Genomic DNA, 25515 nt, shown 5'->3' on the forward strand with positions numbered 1-25515 from the left:
GAGGAACTGAAATTTGCTGCTTGTTCAATGCAAAAGCATAAAGCCCCTGGTCTTGATGGCATATCCCCGGAGTTATTGGTGGCACTATGGGACTTGGTTGGGCCGCTATTACTTAAATCTATTGAATACTTTCTTGAAATTGGAACGTTTCATAGAGATCAGAAGACTGCCCTTATCTCACTGTTATTGAAAAGTGGCAAGGACCCATTAGGATGCTCCAGCTATAGACCATTAGTACTTTTGAATTCAGATCTGAAAATATATGCTAAGGCTATAGCAAGGAGATTAGAGACCGTTATCACCAGTCTGGTACACCAGGACCAGACCGGCTTTATCAAGGGCAGATTAGCAGCTGACAATCTTCGAAGACTGTTCCATATTATAGACTCAACTTCTACCTCAAACACATCCTGTGGATTGATATCATTGAATGCTGAAAAAGCGTTTGATCGCTTGGAGTGGGGATATTTGTGGGCAGTACTGAAGCGTTTTGGTTTCAACGATCGGTTTATACATATGATTCAAATCCTGTACGACAACCCTACTACCGGTGTACAAACAGGACATTTGATATCCCAACAATTTTCTCTTGAAAGAGGCACCAGGCAAGGTTGTCCGTTGTCCCCAATGCTGTTTGCGTTATCTTTAGAACCTCTCGCTCAAGCTGTAAGGCAGAGCCCTTCCATAAAACCCATATACATTAATAACACACACCACCATATCTCCTTATACGGAGATGACATTATACTGTACATATCAGATATTCCAAACTCTGCTCCTCATGCTTTAACATTATTCAACCAATTTGGCTCCTTTTCTGGCTATAAAATTAACTGGTCGAAGTCTATCCTAATGCCATTAAACTCAATAGCCAGCTTATCATCCCTCTCATCTTCAATTCCCATTCAAATTCAACCCTCCGGATTCACTTACCTAGGCATTAGGATATTCCCCAACATTAACAGAATTTGCAAGGATAACTACACAGTTATGTTAGATAAAATCAAGTTTGATCTCACAAGATGGTCCCCTTTGCACCTCTCATTACATGGTAGGATCTCAGTTATTAAAATGAACATTCTTCCTCGGATAAATTTTTTGTTTTCTATGACCCGCCTTAGTCCCTCTCCAAAGTTCTTCAAAGACATAGATGCAATCTGTAAAAAATTCATCTGGAATAACAAACGTTCTAGAATACGTCTGGAAACCCTCCAACGCCCTAAACCGGCAGGTGGCCTAGCTTACCCTAACTTCAAACTTTACTTTTGATCCTTTCAACTAAGACCCATCAGGACATGGTTGGATAGTACATTATCAGAGGTTCCTTGGTGTATTATGGAAGAGGCTCTAGTATCCCCATTTAGGCTTAAAGACCTTCCCTTTTCCGGTCTTAAGCAGAATACAATTTCTTTACGTATGGGACCTATTATTGATAATTCATTGGCTATTTGGAAACAAGTGGAAAGATACCTAGATATCCCAGGTAGATTACATAAGAACTCCCCCTTGTGGCGTAATTACAATTTATTATCAGGCTCCAAGCCCTTTATTTTTCCTCCTTGGTCCAATAACAATGTGTATGTTTTGGACGACTTGTTTGATGAAAATTGTCTACAAACTTTCCAGACTCTTAAGGAAACATTCTCTCTTCCTGCTACCTCCTATTTCTTTTATCGTAGGATCCGCTCAGCACTACGTGCAAACGGGGTCCCCCTGACCTCCCCTTTGTGCGAACACACTCTGTACAAGTTCCTTACCTTGTCTAATACCACACGGGGTTTAGTATCTTTTTTGTACAATAAATTTATTAAGGCCAGACTGAAACCTTTAGGTGTGGTGACGATGTGGCATAGGGATTTTGAACGACTAAATGTGAATCTTAACTGGGAGAATGTATTTATTTCCTCTAAGAACCTGGCACATCAGGTGATTAATTACAAACTGGCCCACAGATTTTATATCACTCCTCATCGAGCCCACCAAATGAAACTCATTACTGATAATTCCTGCAAGATATGTAATATTGGGATTCCGGGCTATTTTCTACATATGTTCTGGGAATGCCCTGTTATTTTAGACTTTTGGAAACGGGTGGCCCAAACTCTATCAGACCTGTTAGCTGTCAAGCTTCCCTTATCCCCGGCCTTACTACTTCTTGGAGACAACTCAAACATTGTTTTGAACTTACAAAAGAGGCGTCTTTTTATGGCAGGATTGACTGCAGCTAAGAAGTCCATACTTAACGGTTGGTTCGAACCTCAATGTGATAGAGGGTCTGTGTGGCTGAGGTTTTATTTGTCCATCCTAATTCTTGAGTGCTCAACTGCAAAGCTTCATGGGGCTTCAACTACGACCTTGAATAACTGGACCAAGGGGATTGATTTTATTAAGGCTTTAATTTAGGTTGGGGCCTTTATTTATATGGGTGTGTGTGTGTGTTATATGTATGCCTGTGTTTATAAGCGTGTACGTATGCATACACAAGTGTATACTTTATTTTACCGTATTTTAAAAAAATGTATTTCTCATTTTTACTCTTGAATCTAGGCTACACCTGTGGCATAATGGTGTGATCATTATTTATAAAGAAATATATAGTGTCTATGGGGAGCTACAACCTTAATGGAGTACTTACATACTGTATATATGAGCCATCCCTCTTTTAATAGCATCATATTGATGGATTTGCCTTGTAAAATTTGTGAACTACTATGTATGAATCCCACCCTTGCGCCTTTTTTTTTCTTTCCTTTTTTCTTTATGTATATGTATATATGTATATTTGTATGTGTGTGTAGTGTCATGCCGTTCTGTCTTTTTTTTGTTAAATGCCCAATAAAAATATATTCACAAAAAAAAACGCGGTTTGTCGTCGCTTTCATTAGGGGTCCAAGCAACGTGTGCATGTTTTCTGCTGTTGTTGCCAGTTATATTGGAAATGTGAATGCATTCTGTCGCCTCGGATGTCAAGACATGAAAGTGAATGTTTGCATAAAAACATAATGAATGTGTTTGAGAGGATATATAAAACAGTTACAATCTGACTATTGGCCTGTTGTATCCTATTTGTTGCATAACAACGGTCCAAGTTCAACTACCAACGACAGGTTTGCTTGACAACGGTAAAATATTCCCAAACGGCTGCAGAAGAATATTTCAATTCCAGGTGATTAAATCGATAAAAATCAATAAATACAAAAGTAACCATATATAGTCATTGTTGGTAACCCGTTGTATATAAGTGGAATAAACCCCTCCGGGCTGTCCCGGTTATTAGAAAATAATGTAGGCTACTTCGGTGGTAGTATGAGGTTACAGAAGAAATCATAGGACAGATGGACCGACGACAACGTCGGTTTTTCATACGTCAGTGGGCTAATTTGCCTAATCTTTGCGGGATTTTAGACCACGGTGGAAACGCAGACAACAATGGGTTGAAGGTACCTTTTAGTTCCGGGTACTTTTGGTGGAAACGCGGCTTTAGTTAGGATAATTAGGGCCAAAGCAGCGAAGCTGGTGGAACCCTATTGTATCTGTTAGGAGTATTATTAGGGGTCCAAGCAGTGAAGCTGGTGGAACCCTATTGTATTTGTTAGGATTATTATTCTTATTGTTCTCCGCTAAAAGTGTCTGAGGCTCAGCAACCATGGTGGCGCTATAACAAAGGGTTATGCGTAAAAGGCCATAACTCCCACACCATACGTTAGATCAACACAAAGCTTCATCGGGCGATGCATCTGAACGTGCTCTACAACTTTGCCATTGGCACCACCTATGTCAGCCATATTGTTTGCCCGCCATTTTGACTTTTTCGTTGGGGTGTGGAAGCTTTCTCCACTAAAATGTCTGAGGCTCAGCAACCATAAGTTGTACACCAACCAAATTTGGTGGGTGGTTTCCTATGGTCCCCCACTACTCAGGCACTACAAATCACCTATGTCGGCCAGATGGTGGCGCTATAACAAAAGGGTCATGTTTAAAAGGTCATAACTCCCACACCATAAGTCAGATCAACACAAAACTTCATCGACTGATGCATCTGAATGTGCTCTACAACTTTGCCATTGGGAGCACCTATGTCCGCCATATTGTTTGCCCGCCATTTGGACTTTTGTATTAGTTGGGGTGCAGAAGAGCTGGAGCTTCAAATCTAAGTGTTACGACATCAAGTAAACTTCTTTACGGCAAGCGACATTCATGGCGACGCAAGTAATCCGACACCGTAGGGTCTAGTTTTTATCAGTGAGGGGAGGATCTGAACGTCGGGGAAGCAATCGAAGACAGTGCCAGCCAGAGTGCATGCTAGGCTATTAAAGGTTTGTTAGTAAAAGCTTTTTGAGAGGATGAATACTTTTCTTTGGCATGGATCGATCTGAAGACAGTATCGGGTGAGTTTGTTTAGTCTTTGAATCTGTCATTATGCTGAGAAATAGCTAAACCATTTTATTGGTGGAGTTTCTGTGCACACGCGCGAAAACACGCTGGTATAATAAAACAATGATGGCAATACATGTATAGTCTGCTTCGTTCCGTTGCTACCATAACATAAACTATCTTGTGTCTACAGCTGCAGTTTCTTGCTGCAATTTCTAATATTGAGTATAAACAAAAGACGCAATTTATGCTGTAGTCTGCCAATGTGTAAATAAATAATACGGTACTCCGAGTACAGCTAGCAGGGGTGGCGAGTTGATATTTCATTTTTTGCTACTAAAAGTTTGTTAGTAAAAGCTTTTTGAGAGGATGGCATGGATCCATTTGAAGACAATATCGGGTGCGTTCGTTTAGTCTTTGAATCCGTCATTATGCTGATAGAAATTGTATTCTGTAGCAACAAGATAAACCCGACATTAGCCCTAAGATATGCCAATACGGCAGTGAAAATGCTGCTCACTGAGTAACGAAATAAACGAGACAATGTTTTAAATAATGATACCACGTTATTCTACAGTCAATATCTGGGACTAAGTACTGAATAAATATACAAACTCACCGTTGGTTTTACACGTAGAGGTGTCCCTTTTGAGACTGAGTGGTCATATATTGTTTTAATCCGTTTGTGTTGTGAAATATACACTGAGTAAGCTACCTTCAAAAATAGCTGTGCGTAACACCACACCTGTTGTTTACGGCCCTTTTTAGTACAGCCTGGCTTGATTGACAATTCATTTATTCAGTAGGTGAGAGTATAAGCTTTCTAACGATGTATAACATGTCTGATTCTGCTTTTGGAATAGCGTTTTATCGGTCAGCGTAACGGAAAATTTCTTAGCGCATTCACTTGCGCATCTGGGGCAGCATTAAAAGACGCTGCACCTAACGAAACGTTGTCAACGATTTTCATAATTTCTTGGAGAGTACTATTTTTATTGAGGACTTCGGGGCATGGCGAAGTCATATCTTTGCTTTTAGAACCAATCTGACATTGTTTTCTGACGCGAAACAGAAGCGGATAGGACTTTGTCATTGATTTACTGTCTCTGTCTCTATACTACTGAACACAGATAAAATGTCATATTTCAAAAATATGTAAGTATTACTGCTCACAATATTTTGGTTATACGTTATTTTTGAAATTGAGTGTCTTTAAGTAGGTTAGTGGTATTATATAATGTGGATATTGCACACTGTAGTGTTTTTGTGATGCAGCAGTGATGACTAGAGTGTTGGAACATTGCCAAAATGTGGTTGACGGTTGAAAATTGTTTTCATATAGTCCCATCCCCATTCGCCATTATGCTGAGATACTATCAATAAAAATGGTTTAGCTGTATTTGAGTTTCTCTACAAACGCGCGAAAACACGCTGGTATAATAAAACAATGACGGTCAATATAGCCTAAATATATAATCCGCTTCGTTCCGTTGCTACCATAATATAACAAACTTTCTTCTGTAGCTGCAGTTTCTCGCTGCAATTACTAATATTGAATATAAACAAAAGACGCAATTTATGCTGTAGTCTGCCAATGTCGAAAGAAATTATAAGGTAGGCTACTCTGCGCGCAGCTCGCAGAGATGACGAGTTGATATTTCGTTTTTTGTTTCTTTTTTTTTTCCAATGTCGTATTTATTATTTGAAATATGTATTATTATCCTATCTGTGTCTGAGACGCTCTGAAATGTGCATTCTCTGCTAAACTGATCAATGGATTGGAATATGTGGCTGACGTAGTGCTGCACGGTATAACCAAAACTTCAGCACTTTTTCGGTACTTAAAAAAAAAAGAAAAAAGAAACGGCTTGGTATTAGAGTTTTCTGATGTTCGGTAGTTTTTTGTCAAATGTAAAAGCCAGGAAAATGTGTCTCCCGCATTACTGATTGAGAGGATGAAAAGTGTAATTTGTCAGAATCTTCGCTAGATGGCAGTAGCAACTAAGGTTGCCAAGTGAGGTGACTTGCGCTTGTGCACTCAGCTCGTAGATACAGCGCAAGCTTCAACTCAGTTCACTTCAGTAGCAATAGGTGTTCTAATTTGGAAATATTTTATTATAGGACTATGCTGTATTGTTATTAAAATATGCTGTTTTTAGATCACTCGTTGATACAGCGTAAGCTTTGAGTGAGTTCACTTCAGTAGCAATAGGTGTTCTAATTTGGAAATATTTTATTATCGGAAGATGCTGTATTGTTATTAAAATATGCTGTTTTTAGATCTATTTAAAAGTGAAAGACTTGTTTAAAGATTATTTAGTTTACAACTGTTTTGAATTTTTGAAATATATTTCATATATTTTTCTATTCTCTGCATTCTCTGCTAAGCTAAGCAATGGATTGGAATATGTGTGTGACGCCTATTTTAGTTGCGGCGCGGAAGCACTGCAGCTCTACATCCACGCCGGACCATCTAAATGCTGTTTTATAATTTTGCGTAGTCTGCATAGTTTCCGTTGTGTGCAGCACTCGCGAAGGACCAAATCATTTATGCGGCATATTGCACAGGTTGTGCAGGCAACGTAATTAGATTTTGTTACTGACCGTTACAGTTCAAGAGACAACACCTTCATTCATATTTCCAAACCTACTAAATACTGCACCAATGACCACAAAAATGCTCAGCTAGATGTAACTTGTTGCAACAAAGACATTCACCTGACAAACGCGCTTTTAGTCGCATATTTAACGTTGCCTATCGGTTTTGTGAATCAACTGTTATAACCTGTTAGCCAGAGCCGTATGCCAGTGACTTCATGTCAGCAGTCAACCAATCATCTTCTTTACGGCGTATGCGGGCACTGGTTACTAACCAGGTGCTTTTAATTTCTTGAGGAGGTATGCATCTTCAACGCGGCCGTGGTCTGCAACCGCCCCACATTGCACACAACCCCTACACAGTCCCATTATATGTGTACTATGCAGAAGTATAAAACAGCCTTTAGTGTTGCAACATGATAAAGGCCTTTACGCCTAGCGGCTAGGAGACATCCGTGGCGATGCAGTAGATATGTTGGGTGAAGGTATATGATCATGAGGTCAAAACCATTTAACCCTCCTATTATGTTTGGGGTCAATTTGACCCCATTCAATGTTTACTGTCTCTAAAAATATGGTTACCATACTTTTTTCAGATAGATATTTCATGACTTTTCCTAACTTTATGGGGAAAACATGGCAAACATGATATTAACTGAAAAAATTATTTTCAATATCCTGTACACATGTTGTACGCATCGGTGTTGTTGGGGTCATTTTGACCCCAAACTCTATTGTTATATAAAACCATCTTTTTGATCTTGTTTTTTTTTTGTGTTCGCTGAGGGCACTTTCACATTAATTTGTGTGTGTGTGTGTGTGTGTGTGAGAGAAAGAGAGAGAGAGAGAGCATGCGCTTGTGTGCGTGCATGTGCGTGAGGAGAAAACATAGTTCCCACGAGATCTCTGATCATTCTCGCAACATGGGGGCGGGGGCAAACTTATAATAAGGGCTGCACACACAGCCCTCTAAACCTCTTTGCATTTGTGCCTCAACTAAAGATTTTGAAAATGACCACCAGACAGAGGCGTATATTTTCTGCTACTGAGGTTCTTTCACAGATCTTGGAGGGTGAAAGTGATTTAGATGAGGATATGTCTGAGACTGAGGATAATGTTGAGGAGTATGTGGCATCCTCCTCTGATGATGAGAATGAAGCCTTTGAGATACGACATTCTGACCCTCCTTTTGTTTCTCAACCACCAATAAACTGTCCTGTCATCTCTCAACCACCAAAAGACCCTCCTGTCATCTCTCAACCACCAAGAAACCCTCCTGTCATCTCTCAACCCCCAAGAAACCCCCCTGTCATCTACTCTCAACCACCAAGAAACCTTCCTGTCGCCTCTCAACCACCAATAAACCCTCCTGTCATCTCTCAACCCCCAAGAAACCCCCCTGTCATCTCTCAACCACCAATAACTGACATGTTCACTTCCAAAAATGGAGAACTACTATGGTCCAGATCCCCAGTTGAAAGACAGGGTGGACTTAGTGCTGCTAATGTCATCAAAATGGTCCCAGGCCCCACCAGATATGCTAGCAGACATGTACAAGACATAAAGTCTGCATTTGAACTCTTCATAACACCATCAAGGCAGAAGGATATCCTTGAGATGACAAACTTAGAGGGGAGGCACGTGTATGGTGACAATTGGAGAGAGCTGGATGTGACCCACTAGCAATCCTATATTGGGTTGCTTATTTTGGCAGGAGTGTACAAGTCAAAAGGTGAAGCAACAGCAAGCCTTTGGAATGCTGACACTGGTAGGGCAATTTTTCCAGCCACAATGTCTCTGGAGACATTTCATGTTTTCTCCCACATTATACGCTTTGATGACAGGGAAACAAGGCAGCGTCGACATGAGCGTGACAAACTTGCACCTATCTCATCTGAATGAAGAATTGATACCCACGGGTACCTAGTTGAGCTGTTATGTTTATTTTTTATCAAAACTCAATTCTGGTGATTAATTTACTTTTTATTGGTGTTTCTTCATTATTGAATAACTGTCATATGTTACTTATTGATGTTCTGAAGTGTTTTCTGAACCTAAACATTTGAAATGTTTGACATTTGTCATATTTTTTCCTGGGGTCAAATTGACCCCAAACATAAAATGTTACTGTGCTTGATAATAAAAGGTGTGTTTCTTTCTAAATGTTATTTTTCTTTTTTAATGAGCACTTAATACCAACATAAAGCCCTGCAAACACTAAAACATACTTTGTTTTCCATTTTAGGTCAATGAATGAGATTGTACAGTTATTTGCATATTTCGCAATAGTCATATAAAATCAATACTTGATGTATAAGGGGAGGATGGGGGGAGTCATGTTTTATTTACTGGGCTATTAAGATTGAGAGAGAAACTTCGGTAACACTTTCAGTTACAATTATTTTCTGCAGGTTTATATTGCTGGGGTAAAATTGACCCCAAACATAAAAGTTGTTAGTTAATTTTAACATAATAGGAGGGTGAAAAATCGCTCCATAGGGGGCGCGATAGTGCCAATGCTTGGACCCCTCCCAACACCGCTTGCGGCTTTAATTTACTTTACAGTCGTCTAATAATATTAGGGTTTGATTCAGAAAATGAAATGGAAAAAACACACTATTTATCGTTCTAAACGCCAAATAAATTTCACTGGCTCACCAAGGAAGTTATGACTCGGGAGAATTCTCTGTGGAATTTGAATATACAGAGCCTTCATGTCTCGTATACAGATTAACAAGGTATCATATTCAGCATATTATAAAAAGGAAATTGTCTGTTTCCAATCACTAATTCCACTTCAGAATGATTCTAGAAGACCCCAGGTAGCTGCTTAAAAACTTCCAGAATGTTTCACAGTGAAATTACAGAATAAAGACCCTTTGAAAATATTATACACAAAAACAACATGTTCCATTCAGAAAATTATTAAAAGAAGACGGAAATCGTCTGTTTCCAATCACTAATTCCACTTCTGACACAGTTCTAGTTCTATTCTATTCTTGTTTTAGTACTTAATATTTTCAAAGGGCCTTTATTCTGAAATTCCACTGTGAATCGTTCTGGAACTTTTTGTGCAGCTACCTGGGGTCCTCTAGAATGTGTCTGAAGTGGAATTAGTGATTGGAAACAGACAGTTCTCTTTCAGTAATTTTTTGAATAGAACATCTTGTTTTAGTTCTTAATATATTCCAAGGGCCTTTATTCTGAAATTCCACAGTGAAAAGTTCTGGAACTTTTTGTGCACCTACCTGGGGTCCTCTAGAATGTGTCTGAAGTGGAATTAGTGATTGGAAACAGACAGTTTTCTTTCAGTAATTTTTTGAATAGAACATCGTGTGTTAGTACTTAATATTTTCAAAGGGCCTTTATTCTGAAATTCCACAGTGAAATGTTCTGGAACTTTTTGTGCAGCTACCTGGGGTCTTGTAGAATGTGTCTGAAATGGAATTATTGATTGGAAACGGAGTTTTCTTTGAGTAATTTTCATTGGGAATACAGTAAAAGCAAACTGGAAAAAATCACCTTCCGCACTTTTTGTCAGGGTGACATAACAGGTTAATTCTAGTAATCATCCCTTTTGCTTTTTCAAACTGCCATAATTTTACTTTGCGATTCTTCAATTCCACAAAAAGACCAGGAAGACTAGACATGGACTGTAGCCCCGCACTTCAAGTATTTAGCTGCTCCGCTAGCAGTAACTTTAAAAGATGAAAGCAAACGGTGGCTGTACCACTGCAATATTAATTTAAATTTTCATGCAAGTTCGAGTTTTCATTCTATTTATTCTTGTCATTTTGCAATTATATAGAAATGACGATGAGAGTCGAATTAATCAATTCAACAGCCAATTGTTCACGACGTGTGCATGTTTTCTGCTATAAATGTTGTTACCAGTTATTTGTGGAATGTGAATGCATTCTGTCGCCTCGGATGTCAAGACATGAAAGTGAATGTTTGCTTAAAAACATAATGAATGTGTTTGAGAGGATATATAAAAGTTACAATCTGTATATTGGTCTGTTATATCCTGTTTGTTGCATAACAACGGTCCAAGTCGAACTACCAACGAGAGTTTTGCTTGACAACAGTAAAATAATATGCCCATACGTCCGCAGAAAAACATTTAAATTTCAGGTGATTAAGTCGCTTTTTCATACGTCAGCGGGCTAATTTGCCTAATCATCGTGGGACTTTAGGCCGCGGTGGAAATGCAGACAACAATGGGCTGAAGGAACCTTTTAGTTCCTTGAAAAGTAGTTCCAGGGACTAAAAGTTCTGGGTACTTTGGGTGGAAACGTGGCTTTTCATGTGTTTTTTGTGTTTTCGCGGCATTCAAGCTGCACGCTGCCACTCAGTAGTCCTTCTGCCACTCAGTGGGTGTAACTGCAGTGACTTCCACTTACTGTGACGTCATGATCCAGCATGTGAACGACTGCTTTTTATTAATCTTCGCTATATTGTTTCTACCCACGTGGCCCAAGACAAACGGAACATCCCACAAGCTAAAAACCCTGAAAATTGTCTTGTATAGGCAACAAAACACATCTGCATTATAGGCTATCATCAGTAGCTGCATTGGCTCGCTCCTCCTGCTCTGAATAGTAATAGCACTTGGCTACAGAGATGGTAGGCCCATTCACATAGACTCCGCATTGACTGCTTCGGCCCGTTGCTGCGATACGTCAACATCGCCGCCATATTGGACCAGGCAAGACTTGCGTGAAAACAAATACAAGTAAACGGGGGAGCTACGGTTTTTCTGGATAAAAAGCACTATAACGTTTACATTTCTCAACCGATTTCAATGAGTCGTTTTTATATTCAATGGTTTATGATCTACGTGGCGTACAAAAAAAAGTTTTATCTCCAGTTACTTAGAATCTTGATAGTTAGGCTATAATCGCTGCTAGACGCTCGAGAGAGGAGTGTGTATCAACATTAGGTTTACATGAACTGAATTACTTACGTGGTGGAAAATAATTCATTGTCATAAGGAATTGCCACAGTTCATTTTAACCTGGCAAGCTGGCTAGAAAGTAATATATGCATTGCTAGTTAACTTGAGTAGGATTGTAAGCATCAAATAACCTTGATTGTAAGGCTTGCTTTGCTTGTAGCCTAACTATCGAGATTCTAAGTAACTGGAGATAAAACTTTTTTTGTACTCCACGTAGATCATAAACCCTTGAATATAAAAATGACTAATTGAAATCAGTTGAGAAATGTAAACGTTATAGTGCTTTTTATTCAGAAAAACAGCAGCTCCACCGTTTACTTCTATTTGTTTTCAGGCCAGTCTTGCCTGGTCCAATATGATGGCGACGTTGACGTATCACAGCAACGGACCGAAGCAGTCAATGCGGCATCTAGGAGTAAATTCGAGTAAAATACAGACTTTGCTTATCCCGTGTGAATGCGCCGCATGAAACACAGACGTGGGGGGGGGGGGGGTAATTTCTAAATCACATGAGGTACCCAGGTAATACTAGTCCCGTGCAAATAGGGCTATAGACTGTATAAAAATATACCGGTTTAAAACATATATATATCAGTTGTTTTTAACCTCCCGCCGGTTAAATACAACAACGCATTTGATCTTTGCAAACAGAAATGATGTACGTGTTTATTTGCATATTGAGCGGGGAAGTGAGATCCGATCTCGAGACACATGTGGAGACGCATTCTAATGCCAGGTGTGAACTGACATCCGTCTCGACTGAATCTGGACACAATCTGGATATATCCGGATACAAAGTACAAGTACAAAGTACAAGTGTGAACAGGGCCAGAGTCTACAAGGAGCGCAAAATCCTACATAGTATACCTTTAAAGCAGTGAGAAGCAGATAAAAATACATTTGGTGGTGTATTAAAAGAGAAAGGTCATTGGGAGGAGTTTGGTGTAGGAAAGGCTATATAGGTGTGTTTTAAAAATAGTAACCAAAATACCTAACTGGCAGGAAGATTGTTCCATAAATTCCACTTGCCATTTGCAATATGGTTAAATGAAATAACCTTTAGAAACAGAAAGAGACCAGATTAGGTCATGAGTCCAATCTTTAAGTCAAGTCTTTGAGAAGCAAAATAATTATTTTTGTACTTATTCATTCAAAGGTACACTTTTTTGTGTACATTTGACATTCAGTCCATGTTCACTGTGTTTGCTTTCATTCCTTTCACTCTTCCTGCTTTAGGTAAATATCATTTTATATAATAAATCACTTGACTTGTGCCTTTCGAGTGCCTTGAGAGGATAACAACATAAATGCAAAATTAAAGCTCTTTGAGTCTAGTAGGGCCCCAGGTATAAGAGACCGGACTAATTCCACCTTTATGAAGGCTCCATGAGGTGACATCACCTTCTATAGTGGGAATTGCTCATGTAAACACTAAGCAGTGTTTACCAGTAGTCAAATTAAACTAAAATGCAGAGCAGCATACTGTAAATACCACATTGTTTTTATTTGAAACAGCTACGATAACTCCAGTTGCACCTCTTAACCATTTCATATTTCACCCTGCTGGAATAACTGGAGTTCAATGCCACTTTATGGCCAGAGACAGAGAATGCAGGCATGTGAATGTGTAAGTTTTCTCAGTTCACAATCTCCTGAACCCCCAATCGATATACAGTTGTTTGTCAGACTTCTTGTTTCCAGCACTCAAGTCCCACCCATTAGTGTCAAGTTCATGCATGTCCTTACTGGCCCAATTTGAAGCAAATGCACCAAAAACATTTTTAGCGGTATCAGATGTGGAGATTAATTGTTCTGGCGTGTTTCAATAGCCCTGCATTGGCAGTAAATTGGCTACACCTTGAGTGCAATGGTCTAGCACAAAAAGTTCTGCGAAAGGTTTTTTTTTTTTTTTTTTTACAAATTCCATTACATGGTTTTCATTAATAGCTCAATAGTTCAATTAATTTGACTCTTTCTGCAGTTAGTTGCGAAGCACCTCATGGACCTGGATTGTAACTCAGTCACTTACTCAATACACTTACATTTAGCAGGCTGAAGATTCCTCATAAAAATGAACTATTAGCACTCAAGTAGCTGAAATTTTGGGCTGCTAAGAAAGAGTGGTGCTTTGCATCAATGACACTGTGTGTCCTTGTTTGAGTAGTCTTATGATATTAAATAGCATTTCTGTTTGTAATTAAATTAATATACAGAAAAATGTCATCACATGAATTTTGAAATGCATTGCTGAATACTGTTCCATGCTGAATGCAAGCAGCTATGGCCACTGCACATATGTTTTGAGTGCTATGCATGAAAACAGTTGCCATTTTTTGAGAATGTGAGCAACCTAATACATGTTGCTTGTCTCAATTTTCCACAGTCAACTATTGCACAATAATTCTCCAGGTCTCTTGAGAATGTTATCTTAGGGGAAGGGAGCATGCTCATCAATAGATATATTTAGCCTACAGGTAGGTTCATACAATATAAACTGGCGTATGTGACCTTATCAAGTTCCTTCTGCTGGAGCCAGCATTTCCCCACACCCAGGTAGATGGATGCCTGTCCAAGGCGATTGCCGATCTCTGTCATGATGCACATTGAGGACTCATAGCGTGGGAATGCTTTCTGGACAAAACAAAAGAGAGAACATATCAAACTAGGGAAAATGACTACTTTCCAACTTCAAGACAAGAGTGCTCAGTCAAGTCTTGTTGTGTGTTTCTGATTTTAGATAAGTTGAGAAAAATATAATGTAATTGCAGTAGGGCCACAATATTGATGGGAAATGGCCATTGGGACAGAGAGGGTATATTCAGGGTCAGTAGTTGCCAAAAGTCGCTGTTTTTTTTCCAGATTGTGTTACTCCAATTACTCTAACCATAATCAGTTGATTTTCATGCTCTTATTTTATTCTATTAGCCACAGAACCTCGATATCTCCATCGTTTCACAACCAATCTCAATACCTTTACACAAGTGGACTACAATTGCCATGTGCTTGCCAAGTACTGATTTTTTCTATCTATCTACTGATTTTGTTTTATAACTTAATAAAATTTAAAACTTTTTGTTGTGCAAACATAACTGTTTAAAATCTGACGGTTCTCGACACAAGACCGATTCAAGAAATGTTTTTAAATTTGAATGAGACCTCAAAATGCTGAAATTGTAATGATGAATTGTCCATAGACTTAACATGGGGGAGGTCAAATGATAACATAAATCAGGCTAGCTTCTCAAATAATAATTCCATTATTCCCAGCAAACATGATTACAATGGGAGACTGTTTTGTCTAGCACCTGCATACACAAGCAAGCAGCAGGTAGGCACACGGACAACAGCAGTCAGTCACACTGATTCTGTCCAAAGTGGCAAGCACTCAATTTAGTGATAATGTGTCAGATCCAGTAAAGCAAAGGCAATACCAAGTAGCTAGCCATTTCTGTTAATGCTTGTCAATGTATTGTCTTTGCTAGCTGTTAACTATATAATGGGGTGATAAATGTTTTCTTGATAACTGGCTCTTCTAAGTCTAACGCTTATGTCTGGCTAGCAAGATAACTGTCCAACTAATTTGATATGGCTAGTGCTAACAATGAACATTAATAAATTTCCTTTCTCGATTTGTGTTTTCAAATTGTGATAAATTGATCTGCCTTTGCTTGGAAGCTATCTAGCTAATACAAATGCACGTGGGTATCACAGTCTCAAAAATTAATTAATATTTTAATATTGTATGAATCAATTCATTAATTCATACAATATTAAAATATTTTTTGTAACTTACAAATAAAATGTAACCGATCCACAAATAAATGCAGCTGATCTGCAAATAAATGTAGTCAATCCAAAAATAAATGTAGCTGATCCACAAATAAATGTAGCCGATCCACAAATAAAAATAATTTGTTTTTGCATGCATTTTTATATTTATTTTTAATTATCACATGGCGCATTTGGAATCACTTGCATTTATGTATAGTATGGATTTATAGGTTTTTTTCCACTGAGTCTGCCCAATCAGATTTTAAGACATCCTTTTCTTAAAGACCTTATTACTCTGACCTATCACAGCTTGTATGTGCTTCCTTCAATCAATTGAAATAAGCTGACAAAAAAAAAGAACACAGATGGTGGACATGGCCACACTTAAAGACGTGCAACATGAGTATCATCCTGATATCAGTCTGCAGTTTACTAGTTATAACTTCTTATATTTAAGTTAGCTAACATTAGCGTGTGTCAAGCTGTGGTTCAAACTACCTAGTTGCCTTTAGCACTGTAATGACACTAGCCCTGTCTATGGACATAATTCATGCCAGATGCCATTTTGGAATGACCAAACTGAATCCGAGATGGAAAATTGCGGGACGTGTTTGAGCATAGCAACTAGATAACCTGTACTTCAGTCCATTGTAGCCACAGTTCAGTGGTTGTAGAAGAGAATGCCAGAGAAAGAGAGAAAGTGACCAAAGATATGTCCTTTGATCACTTTTCACAAATGATACTGCGACGGCTAAACATATAGGTTAATGGTTCTACTATTTAACAAAGGTCAATTCAAGTTATGGGTTAGTGACACACTACTCTATATTTTATGTTGTTAGTGTGTCTAATCAGTGTCATAAATACGTAGTTTTAACAAGGTAAAACAACAAGGTCAGGGAGTTTGCTATTCCAGACAAACACATGCATAGCAAAACAAAACACAACAAGAAACAACAGTAAAATGACCCAATTAGCTATTACAAGTTTTACGCTATCCTACTGTTTGACGTCAGTGTTAAATGCGTTTCAATACTTAACGGCAATCAAAGGGGAGGCTAGTCCTTAATTCCATTAGGTGATGTGTCAGCTGTCTGCTGGTCCAATGGTCATGACAGGTGTGCGTGGACTCCTGGAAGACTTCTTCATTGAAGTCAGGGTTGCGACAGGGTTCCAGTCAAGACGAATTTGGATGTGCACAGATCTTCCACTTGGGTCCGTCCACAAGGGAGATATCAGAGGAAAGTTCTTCACTTGTTCCTCAAAACAAGGGAAATAAACCAGCTTGGTTTATTTCGTGGACGGCAGCAGATCAAGCAAGATGCGGAGTGGGGAGTGCTGCGAAGTCCATCATGGTCTTTAAGGAGTGCCTTTGGTCAGTTAGTGTCTTTACCCTCAGAGCAAAACTTAAGTTTGGTGAGTTTTTATGCTCACAAAGTCACTGATGCAACGGAACCCCACATGCTTTCCCTGGAACTTGATTGGTAATAATAATAATTGCAAAGCTTTATTTGTATAGCAACTTTCATACAGAATGCAGCTCAAAGTACTTAACAGGAATAATAAAAGCAAAAGAAGACAGGGAAAAACACAACAATGATAGTCAGTTATACAAGTTAAAAACATAAAACAAGGTTTAAGGTAGATTTATTTGGGGACACATATATTTTATTGGCTTATGGTATTGGAGCTGTCAATCAAACACTGATAGATAAACCATTGATTACTGTTTTAATATTGAAACGTGTGAAATTGGGCTCCCCATTTCCTCCTAAAAGGGGTTTTCCTGCCCCAAGTTGGTGCCTAATAGGTGAAGTTGAATGTTTATTGCAGTGTCACAAGAGGAAGAGGACATGCACTTAAGTATGCCTTGGTTGACCAGAAAAGCTAATGGTCTCAGCGGAGGGTCAGTTCTGTGGTGAGGAAGCCACAAATATTCCTGTGTACAGTTACATTGTTACATTTACATGAATGAAAGCACCAAAGTCTGCTCTAAACATTTCACAAGTGATTCATTGAGCAGGAAAACTTTTAGCAAGCTGAAATGCTGCATTGCGTATTGGGCAGAACATGAGCACTTAACAGCTACCAGAATCATGGTTCATTTTTTAGACTTGAGCGAAATTGAGCGATCTGAACACAGTCACAAGCCTGGCATAGACAAGCGTTTGTTCTGTATTGCGCTTCATTTTGACTTGTGTGACAGAAGGCAGCTAATGTTAGCTACCGAGCTAACAAGCTAAGACAAGTAAACAATAAGCTGACAGACACAAAGCAAATGCAATTAGCCTGGACATTTTCTGTTACAATGTGTTTCAGTGGCTCACAAGCATACTATTAAATGTTTATCCTGAAACTAGAATACTGGTAGTAGCAGTTCATGACATGGGCTAACCTGTCTGCTAGCTTATCACTACAAGAAAAAATGCTTCCTCCAATTTTTGTTTTTACCTTCAAGGTACACCCTGGGATGTGACTTAGAAACAAAATTATCTGGACAATGCCAGATAATGTTAGTTCAGCATTTTGTCCAAAAAAAAAAAAAACCAAAATCACATCTAGCTAGCTAGTTACCCAGATAGAAGGGGACTTTGGGCCAGCATTGGTGCAGTTCCGGCATGGAGTCACAGGTTATCTGGGTATAATAGCATCATTTTAATTTACATGTTAAACTCACTAGCTAGCAAGGTGACATATCATTGTAAACTGAGTGAATTACATTTAGTAGCTAATGAATGAATGACACTTATTGCCCTGGAGGGAATTTGTCTTGCACACAATGAGCATAACATAAAACACAAGAAACATGCTGCATGCTAGGCAAATCTATCACAAAACATGCTGTGTCCAAGGCATGGTTACATTTATTAACAATCTCTGGCAACACTGTGCTCGTTTTTACTTCTATATCCTATCCCAGGGTTTGTCTTTTAATATCATTGATGTACCCCTCGATGCAAATGCTATAGCCCTTCAGCAATACAGCTCTTGGCACCCAGGACCCCTCATCGTTTCAGGTTTCCATACTGGCAGTGAATTAGTGCAATTAATCCAGTGAATTAGTAACATTAGTCCAAGCCATTATTGCTGACATTCACTTCCTGGATTTTTCCATCTCAGACTCAGTTTCGATTTCAAGATGGCAGCTGCATGGTTAAAGTCCATAGTCATGTTTTAAAATGAGGGCTTGTGCAGGGTCTTTCTACTGGACTGAAAAGAGCCGCTTTGGCGCTAGTCCAGATAACTGCCAAGGTCCTGTCACCAGACTAGCCTACAACAAATCCTGCCCAGGCAGGAATTAGTGCTCAAGTGCATATTACCTCTCCCTGTGTCTCCTCCAACTCAGCACCCTCGACCTCCCTGTCTCTGATGCTAGAGTGAATCAGGCATTGAAGATGTTATATCAAGCAAAACCATTTTCCCTTTTTTGTTCTTTGCATGTGAAGCCCTTAGCCTTCATAAATATCAAGTTCTCAAATTTTATTGTCCCTGGCAATTATCTGGGCTAGCACCTGAGCGTTTCCACCTCTGGAGGAAGGCCCTGCTCAAATACTCAATTTAAAATATAACTACAGATGGGACTAGTGTGATTATAGTGCTGAGGCAAAGATAGGTAGTTTGAACCACAGCTTGTCACACATTAACATTAGCTAGCTATCTACTGCTGGCTGGGTAACTATGTCAGCAAGATGCTATTTGTGGTTGTGGGACGTAACTTTAGATAGGACTGTATTCAATAAGCTAACTAATGAACTTAAATATACAGTTGCAAGAAAAGGTTTGTGAAGCCTTTGGAATTACTTGGATTTCTACATGAATTACTCATTAAATATGGTCTGACCTTCATCTAAGTCACAATAAGAGACAGACACAATCTGCTTAAAGTAATAATCTCGAAGATTTTCATTTAAATAAATGTCTGTTAAGTCACTATCTGTCGCCGAATTAGGTGTGGTGATTGAGCCTATTATTATATTAACTTATGATTAGGAACTGGGTGTCTGTGGCGACATTCCCGGGAAAAATTACAAGCAGCGCAGTTAGTGACGCGATTTCCATCACCCATCAGTGGTTGGTCCGCCAGAGAGGGTAGGCGGAGCTAACGCAACAGGCTCGCTCTTCAACTCACTTGCGTGTGAGCGCAGTACTGTTTTTTTCTGGTGTCTGCTAGCGTTACAATAACAAAGAAAGGGGGGGTTATGGAACCCTAAAAAGTTTTTGTGTAACGTGAGAGGTCATATTATTTGTTGATATAGATTTTGTATTACATTTGATGACAATGTGACGTTACTAAATTACATACTATTTGCACAGTTAACGCTAGCTACCGGACCATGTCAAGAAGGCAACATTAGTTTAGACAACGTTGCGCACAGTAGCCATCTCTCGTATCAGGTAATGTTGCGTTAGCTAGCTACCTAATGTAATTAACATAATCTAATGTCAGCTAACAATTAGAAAAAACACTAGCTAACGCTACCGACTGGCACTGACCTCGCAAACCGTCTCTCGAATGCAACACTACCTTGTTGCAGCGTTGCGATGTAGCTAACTAAAGGCCAGTTCACTCAATGATTTGCAACGAGACTGGATGCAACTTGCAGAATTCCAAGACGTCTGATTGTAAATGTTCTAAAACTGCACTTGGCGATGTGACAAGGTGGGTCTTTTGAGAACCCAGGCAACGGCTTCAGTCGCTCTGCAACTAACCGTTCACACCGCTGAAATTTTCTCTGCAACATTCTAAAATCGTTTTGTCTCGTTGCGAATCATTGATCTGAACTGGCCTTAACGTTACCGTTATTTACATTGCCGTCAAGTTCATCAATATATTATAATGATCAGAATAAAGCCGTCTTTACACAGAGCATTAACCCCGGGGTATAGGTGGAGCAGAGCCGGGTCTGATTTCTGTGTAAAGATGTCAAAACGGAGAAAACGAAATAAAAAAGTACGGCAGTATGGATTAGTGTTGTTATTATTTTAATACATTCCTCATATGTTCCTTCAGCCTTGATGCCCTTTTTTGATGAAATCTCTTTTGTTTTTGTTTTATTCTCTTGTTCTGATTGCTAATTTAACACCCAGCTCAGCTTTATTCTCGAACAGTTTAGCTAGCAAAACCAGAAACACCAGGGGTAGCCGAACATTTTGCAAGGCAGTTGTTTCAAAAATATCACACAACAATCATTCACAAGAAAGACAATGTTTATTGTGCACAAGATACATAATTGCACAAGCCACAGCGAATCCCGCGGATTCTTCTCTGCAGTGTAAAGATGTTCATACTGGGTAAAAGGTGGATAAAGAACGTCTGTGGAAATTGATCATCACTAATTCTACCCCAGGTCTGCTACAGCATTTAAACCCAGCTCGGCAGTGTAAAGACAGCTTAAGTTAGCCTAATGTTAGACAATGAATGAGTATGTACATAACGTTACTTTTATAACAAACATTTTTTATTCAGTAAATAGTAAGGGTTATAGTTACCGTGGCCCTGGTGCCAACTGACTGACGTCATACAGGCAACACTGTTTTGAAGTTGAGAAGTGAGGTCCAAAAACACACCTGCAATTACCGCTTATCGCCATAGATGCTGCCAATGACAACGAAACGGAGATCTTCAAGATTGTTACTTTAAACTAATAACAGACACATAATTGTATATCTTCTTGTCAATACTGAATGCATCATTTAAACATTCACAGTCTAGGTTGGAAAAAGGATGTGAACCTCTAGACTAATGACTTCTCCAAAATCTAATTGGAGTCAGGTGCTCCAAACAATGAGATGAGATTGGAGGTGTGGGTTGAAGGTACCCTGCCTGATAAAAAAGGTACACAAAGTTTCTGGTTAATGATAGAGCCTGCCCTTCTCAAGAAACATATTTTCATGTGAGCCATTCCTTGATCAAAACAATTTTCAGGGGACCTTAGAAGAACTGTATAGATGCACAAAGCTGGAAAAGGCTACAAAAGTCTTTTTAAAGGCCTGAGTGTTCTTCAATCCACCATAAGACAAATGGAGGGAATCCTGTACTGTTGCTACTCTCCCTAGTATTGGGCATCCTGCAAAGATCAGGGCTGGAGTACAGCGTGCAATCCTAAAGCAGCTGAAAAAGAACCTTTGGGTAACTGCAAAGGACCTGCAGAAACCTTGTGAACTTGCTAAACTCTCTGTTAATGTGTCCACTATAAGAAAACCATTAAACAAGAATGGTGTTGATGGGAGGAACAACAGAGGAAGCCACTGCTCTCCAAAAAAAAAAAATAAATAAAAAAATGCTGCACGTCTCAAGTTTGCAAAAGACCACCTGGATGTTCCACAGTGCTTTTGAGACAATGTTCTATGGATGAATGAGTCAAAAATTGAAAAAGCAGAACTGCACAATGCTATGTTTGTTTGGAGGGAAAAAGCACTGCTCATGAACCCCAAAACCCCATCCCTACTGTGAAACATGGTGGAGGGAGCATAATGGCAGCTTTGCTTCCTCAGGGCCTCAACAACATGCAATCACTGATGGAACAAAATTGTATCAAGAAACTTTTACAGGAGAATGTCAGGATAGCAGCCCGTCACCTGAGGCTTAATAGAAGTTGGGTGATACCACAAGACAATGACCCCAAACACATGAGTAAATCAACAACAAGAATGGTCAAAAAGGCCAACAAGATGCTGGGATATATAGTCAAAAGTATTGAGTATAACTCCAAGGAAGTTATACTTATCTCATACAATACATTTGTTAGACCACACTTAGAGTATTGTGTAGGGTCCGTACTACAAGAAAGATATAGTGACTCTGGAAAAAGTTCAAAGAAGAGCAACCAAATTGATTCTTGGTATGAACCATCAAAGCTATGAGGAAAGACTTAAGATGCTTAACCTCTTCAAGATTAGTAAAGGGAGACTCAGGGGTGATTTGATTGAGGCGTTTAAATTCATTAAATTCAAGCAGAGAGTAGTCAATGTGTGGAATGGCCTGACAGGTCACGTAGTAGAGGCATAAACTCGGGGGATTTTGAAGACAAGGCTTGACACAGTGTTAGATACTATTTAGTCTGTAGGTAATCAGAGCACTTATTTAGTCAAGAAAATGGCAAGCATTATCGGGCTGAATGAACTGTTCTTGTCATTATGTTATGTTATGTTTAAACAGAAGAAAATGAATGTTTTGGAATGGTCAAGTCAGAGTCAAGCACTCAACCCAATTGAGATGTTGTGGCATGACCGGAAAATGGCTATTCATGTAAGAAATCTGAGAAATATCAATGAACTGAAGCAGTCTTGTAAGGAGGAATGGTCTAAAATTCCTCCTAACCGTTGTGCAAGGCTGATCAGCTGCCAAGGGAAACATTTGGTGGAGGTTATTGCTGCCTAAGAGGTGCTACCAGTCACTAGATACAAGGGTTCACATATTTTTCCAGCCTGAACTGTGAAAGTTTAGACAGTGAGTTCAATAAAGACATGAAAAGTGCAACTGATTGTGTAATATTAGTTTAAGTAGAATGTATATGTCAATTATTGTGACTTAAATAAAGATCAGATTACATTTAATGAGTAATTAATGCAGAAATCCAGGTAATTCCAAAGGGTTTACAAACTTTTTCTAGCAACTGTTAGTTGTCGTCACTAGCAAACTGCAGACTGTTATTAGAATTATGATATTCATATGTTGCACATCTTTGAGCGTGGCCATGTTCACCATCTTTTTTTGTCAGCTCCTTTTGATTGATTGAAGTTGGTGAAGCTGTGATTGGTTGGAGTAATGTGGACATTAATTAAAGGAGGTTGTGGCAGTCGGTCCGCCTGGGAGGCGGATTGGCCTCGGCTGCGCCAGCTGGTGGAGGGAGCACACGCACCTGGGCTGCGTTAGCTGATCAGCCCAGGTGCTTCAAGGTGTGCTGCTCTCCACAGTTCGGGGCCGAGACTGGGAGCTAACACCGAGAGCGCAATTATGAGTTAACACCGAGAGAGCGCAATTATGAGTTTTGTTTCGTTTTATTTTAAGCACGAAAGTCACGAAGGAAGCAATCCTCACCTAGAGGAGCTGGACCTGGCCGGGAAGGCGGGCCAACTACGGGCGGCGTACGGGAAAGTGGTCGCGCCGTTTTACTTTCTTTTGTCTTTGTTATTTTAGCTAATTGTTTTTGCCTGGAACCTGTGAGGGGGAAGAGTGAAGTGGTCCCTTTATTTGATTTTGTGTTTGTGCGTGTGCTCTCTCTCTCCAGGTGACAGAAACGGTGTTCCCGAGTACTGTCGCAGCTCCCTGCCTGGTCTGTCACGCTTGGCATGTGACAGAGGTCTTAAAATCTGATTGGCTAAACTCAGTGAAAAAGCCGATTTGAAAAAACGATTTTTTCAAATAGTGCTGCGAGCGTTGTCTCAAAAATCCACAAATAAATGCAAGTGATTCCAAACACACCAGGCAATGCATAAATGCACATCTAAAGAAAAACAACATTTTCAACGTACAAAAATGCCAAGTTACTCACACATTCAAAACACTATAAGCCATAAACACTTGCAAAATCTAGGCCTGCCATTAAAAGTACTGATATCAAAATTAAGCAAAGTTATAATCAACAATATTGGCTACCTTAGCGAACACAAATGAAACATGCTGTATCCAACGCAATGCTGCTACCAAATGCTTCCTAAATTCTTTCAAGTAACTTGATCCTGCTCCGTTTTCTGTTATTTCTTCTGAGATTGACTTTTTGTGTTTGAGGTTTATAAGGCATTTGGATACGCTTAGGTGTAGCTTATGTGAGAATTTGAGAAGGAAAAGTAGGTAGTAATTGTGAGGAATAGAACAGGTGACATTGGACAAGAGCATGCGCAGACATATTTCCCAGCAATCTTTGCATATGAGAAAATAACAGTAATAGCAGAAATGACCAGATGATTAAATTGAGTTGTTGAAAAAATACGTGTTCTGCAGAATGGGCATTTACAGTTGAAGTCGGAAGTTTACATACACTTAGGTTGAAGTCATTAAAACTAATTTTTAACCACTCCACAGATTTCATGTTGTGTTGGCAAGTCAGTTAGGACATTTACTTTGTGCATGACACAAGTAATTTTTCCAACGATTGTTTACAGACAGATTATTTCACTTTTAATTCACTATATCACAATTCCAGTGGGTCAAAAGTTTACACACACTAAATTGACTGTGCCTTTAAACAGCTTGGAAAATTCCAGAAAATGATGTCATGGCTTTAGAAACTTCTGATAGGCTAATTGACATTATTTGAGTCAATTGGAGGTGTACCTGTGGATGTATTTTAAGGCATACCTTCAAACTCAGTGCCTGTTTGCTTGACACCATGGGAAAATCAAAAGAAATCAGCCAAGACCTCAGAAAGAAAATTGTGGACCTCCACAAGTCTGGTTCCTCCTTGGGAGCAATTTCCAAATGCCTGAAGGTACCACGTTCGTCTGTACAAACAATAGTACGCAAGCATAAATGCCATGGGACCACGCAGGAAGGAGACACGTTCTGTCTCCTAGAGATGAACGTGCTTTGGTGTGAAAAGTGCAAATCAATCCCAGAACAACAGCAAAAGACCTTGTATAGATGCTGGAGGGAACAGGTACAAAAGTATCTATATCCACAGTAAAAAGAGTCCTATATCGACATAACCTGAAAGGCTGCTCAGCAAGGAAGAAGCCACTACTCCAAAACCGCCATAAAAAAGCCAGACTACAGTTTGGAACTGCACATGGGGACAAAGATCTTAATTTCTGGAGAAATGGAACTGTTTGGCCATAATGACCATCGTTATGTTTATTATTTATTTAGGATCCCC

The 25515-nt window shown here is 39.3% G+C and overlaps 1 protein-coding gene across 2 annotated transcripts in view; it reads right to left on the bottom strand.

Annotated features, from left to right (window-relative positions):
- The window catches only part of rapsn (receptor-associated protein of the synapse, 43kD), a 261349-nt gene that overhangs the window by 43297 nt on the left and 192537 nt on the right, over window positions 1–25515 (bottom strand). Inside the window, exon 5 of one of the 2 annotated variants that reach the window (XM_035416466.1) lies at window positions 14438–14560. The exons of the other annotated variant lie outside the window; for it this stretch is intronic. Coding sequence (XP_035272357.1) covers window positions 14438–14560 — 123 coding nt within the window. The remainder of the gene's footprint in view (window positions 1–14437; window positions 14561–25515) is intronic. 2 annotated transcript variants of the gene reach the window in all.

Source organism: Anguilla anguilla, chromosome 5, assembly GCF_013347855.1.
Source record: "Anguilla anguilla isolate fAngAng1 chromosome 5, fAngAng1.pri, whole genome shotgun sequence".
Classification (NCBI taxonomy): domain Eukaryota; kingdom Metazoa; phylum Chordata; class Actinopteri; order Anguilliformes; family Anguillidae; genus Anguilla; species Anguilla anguilla.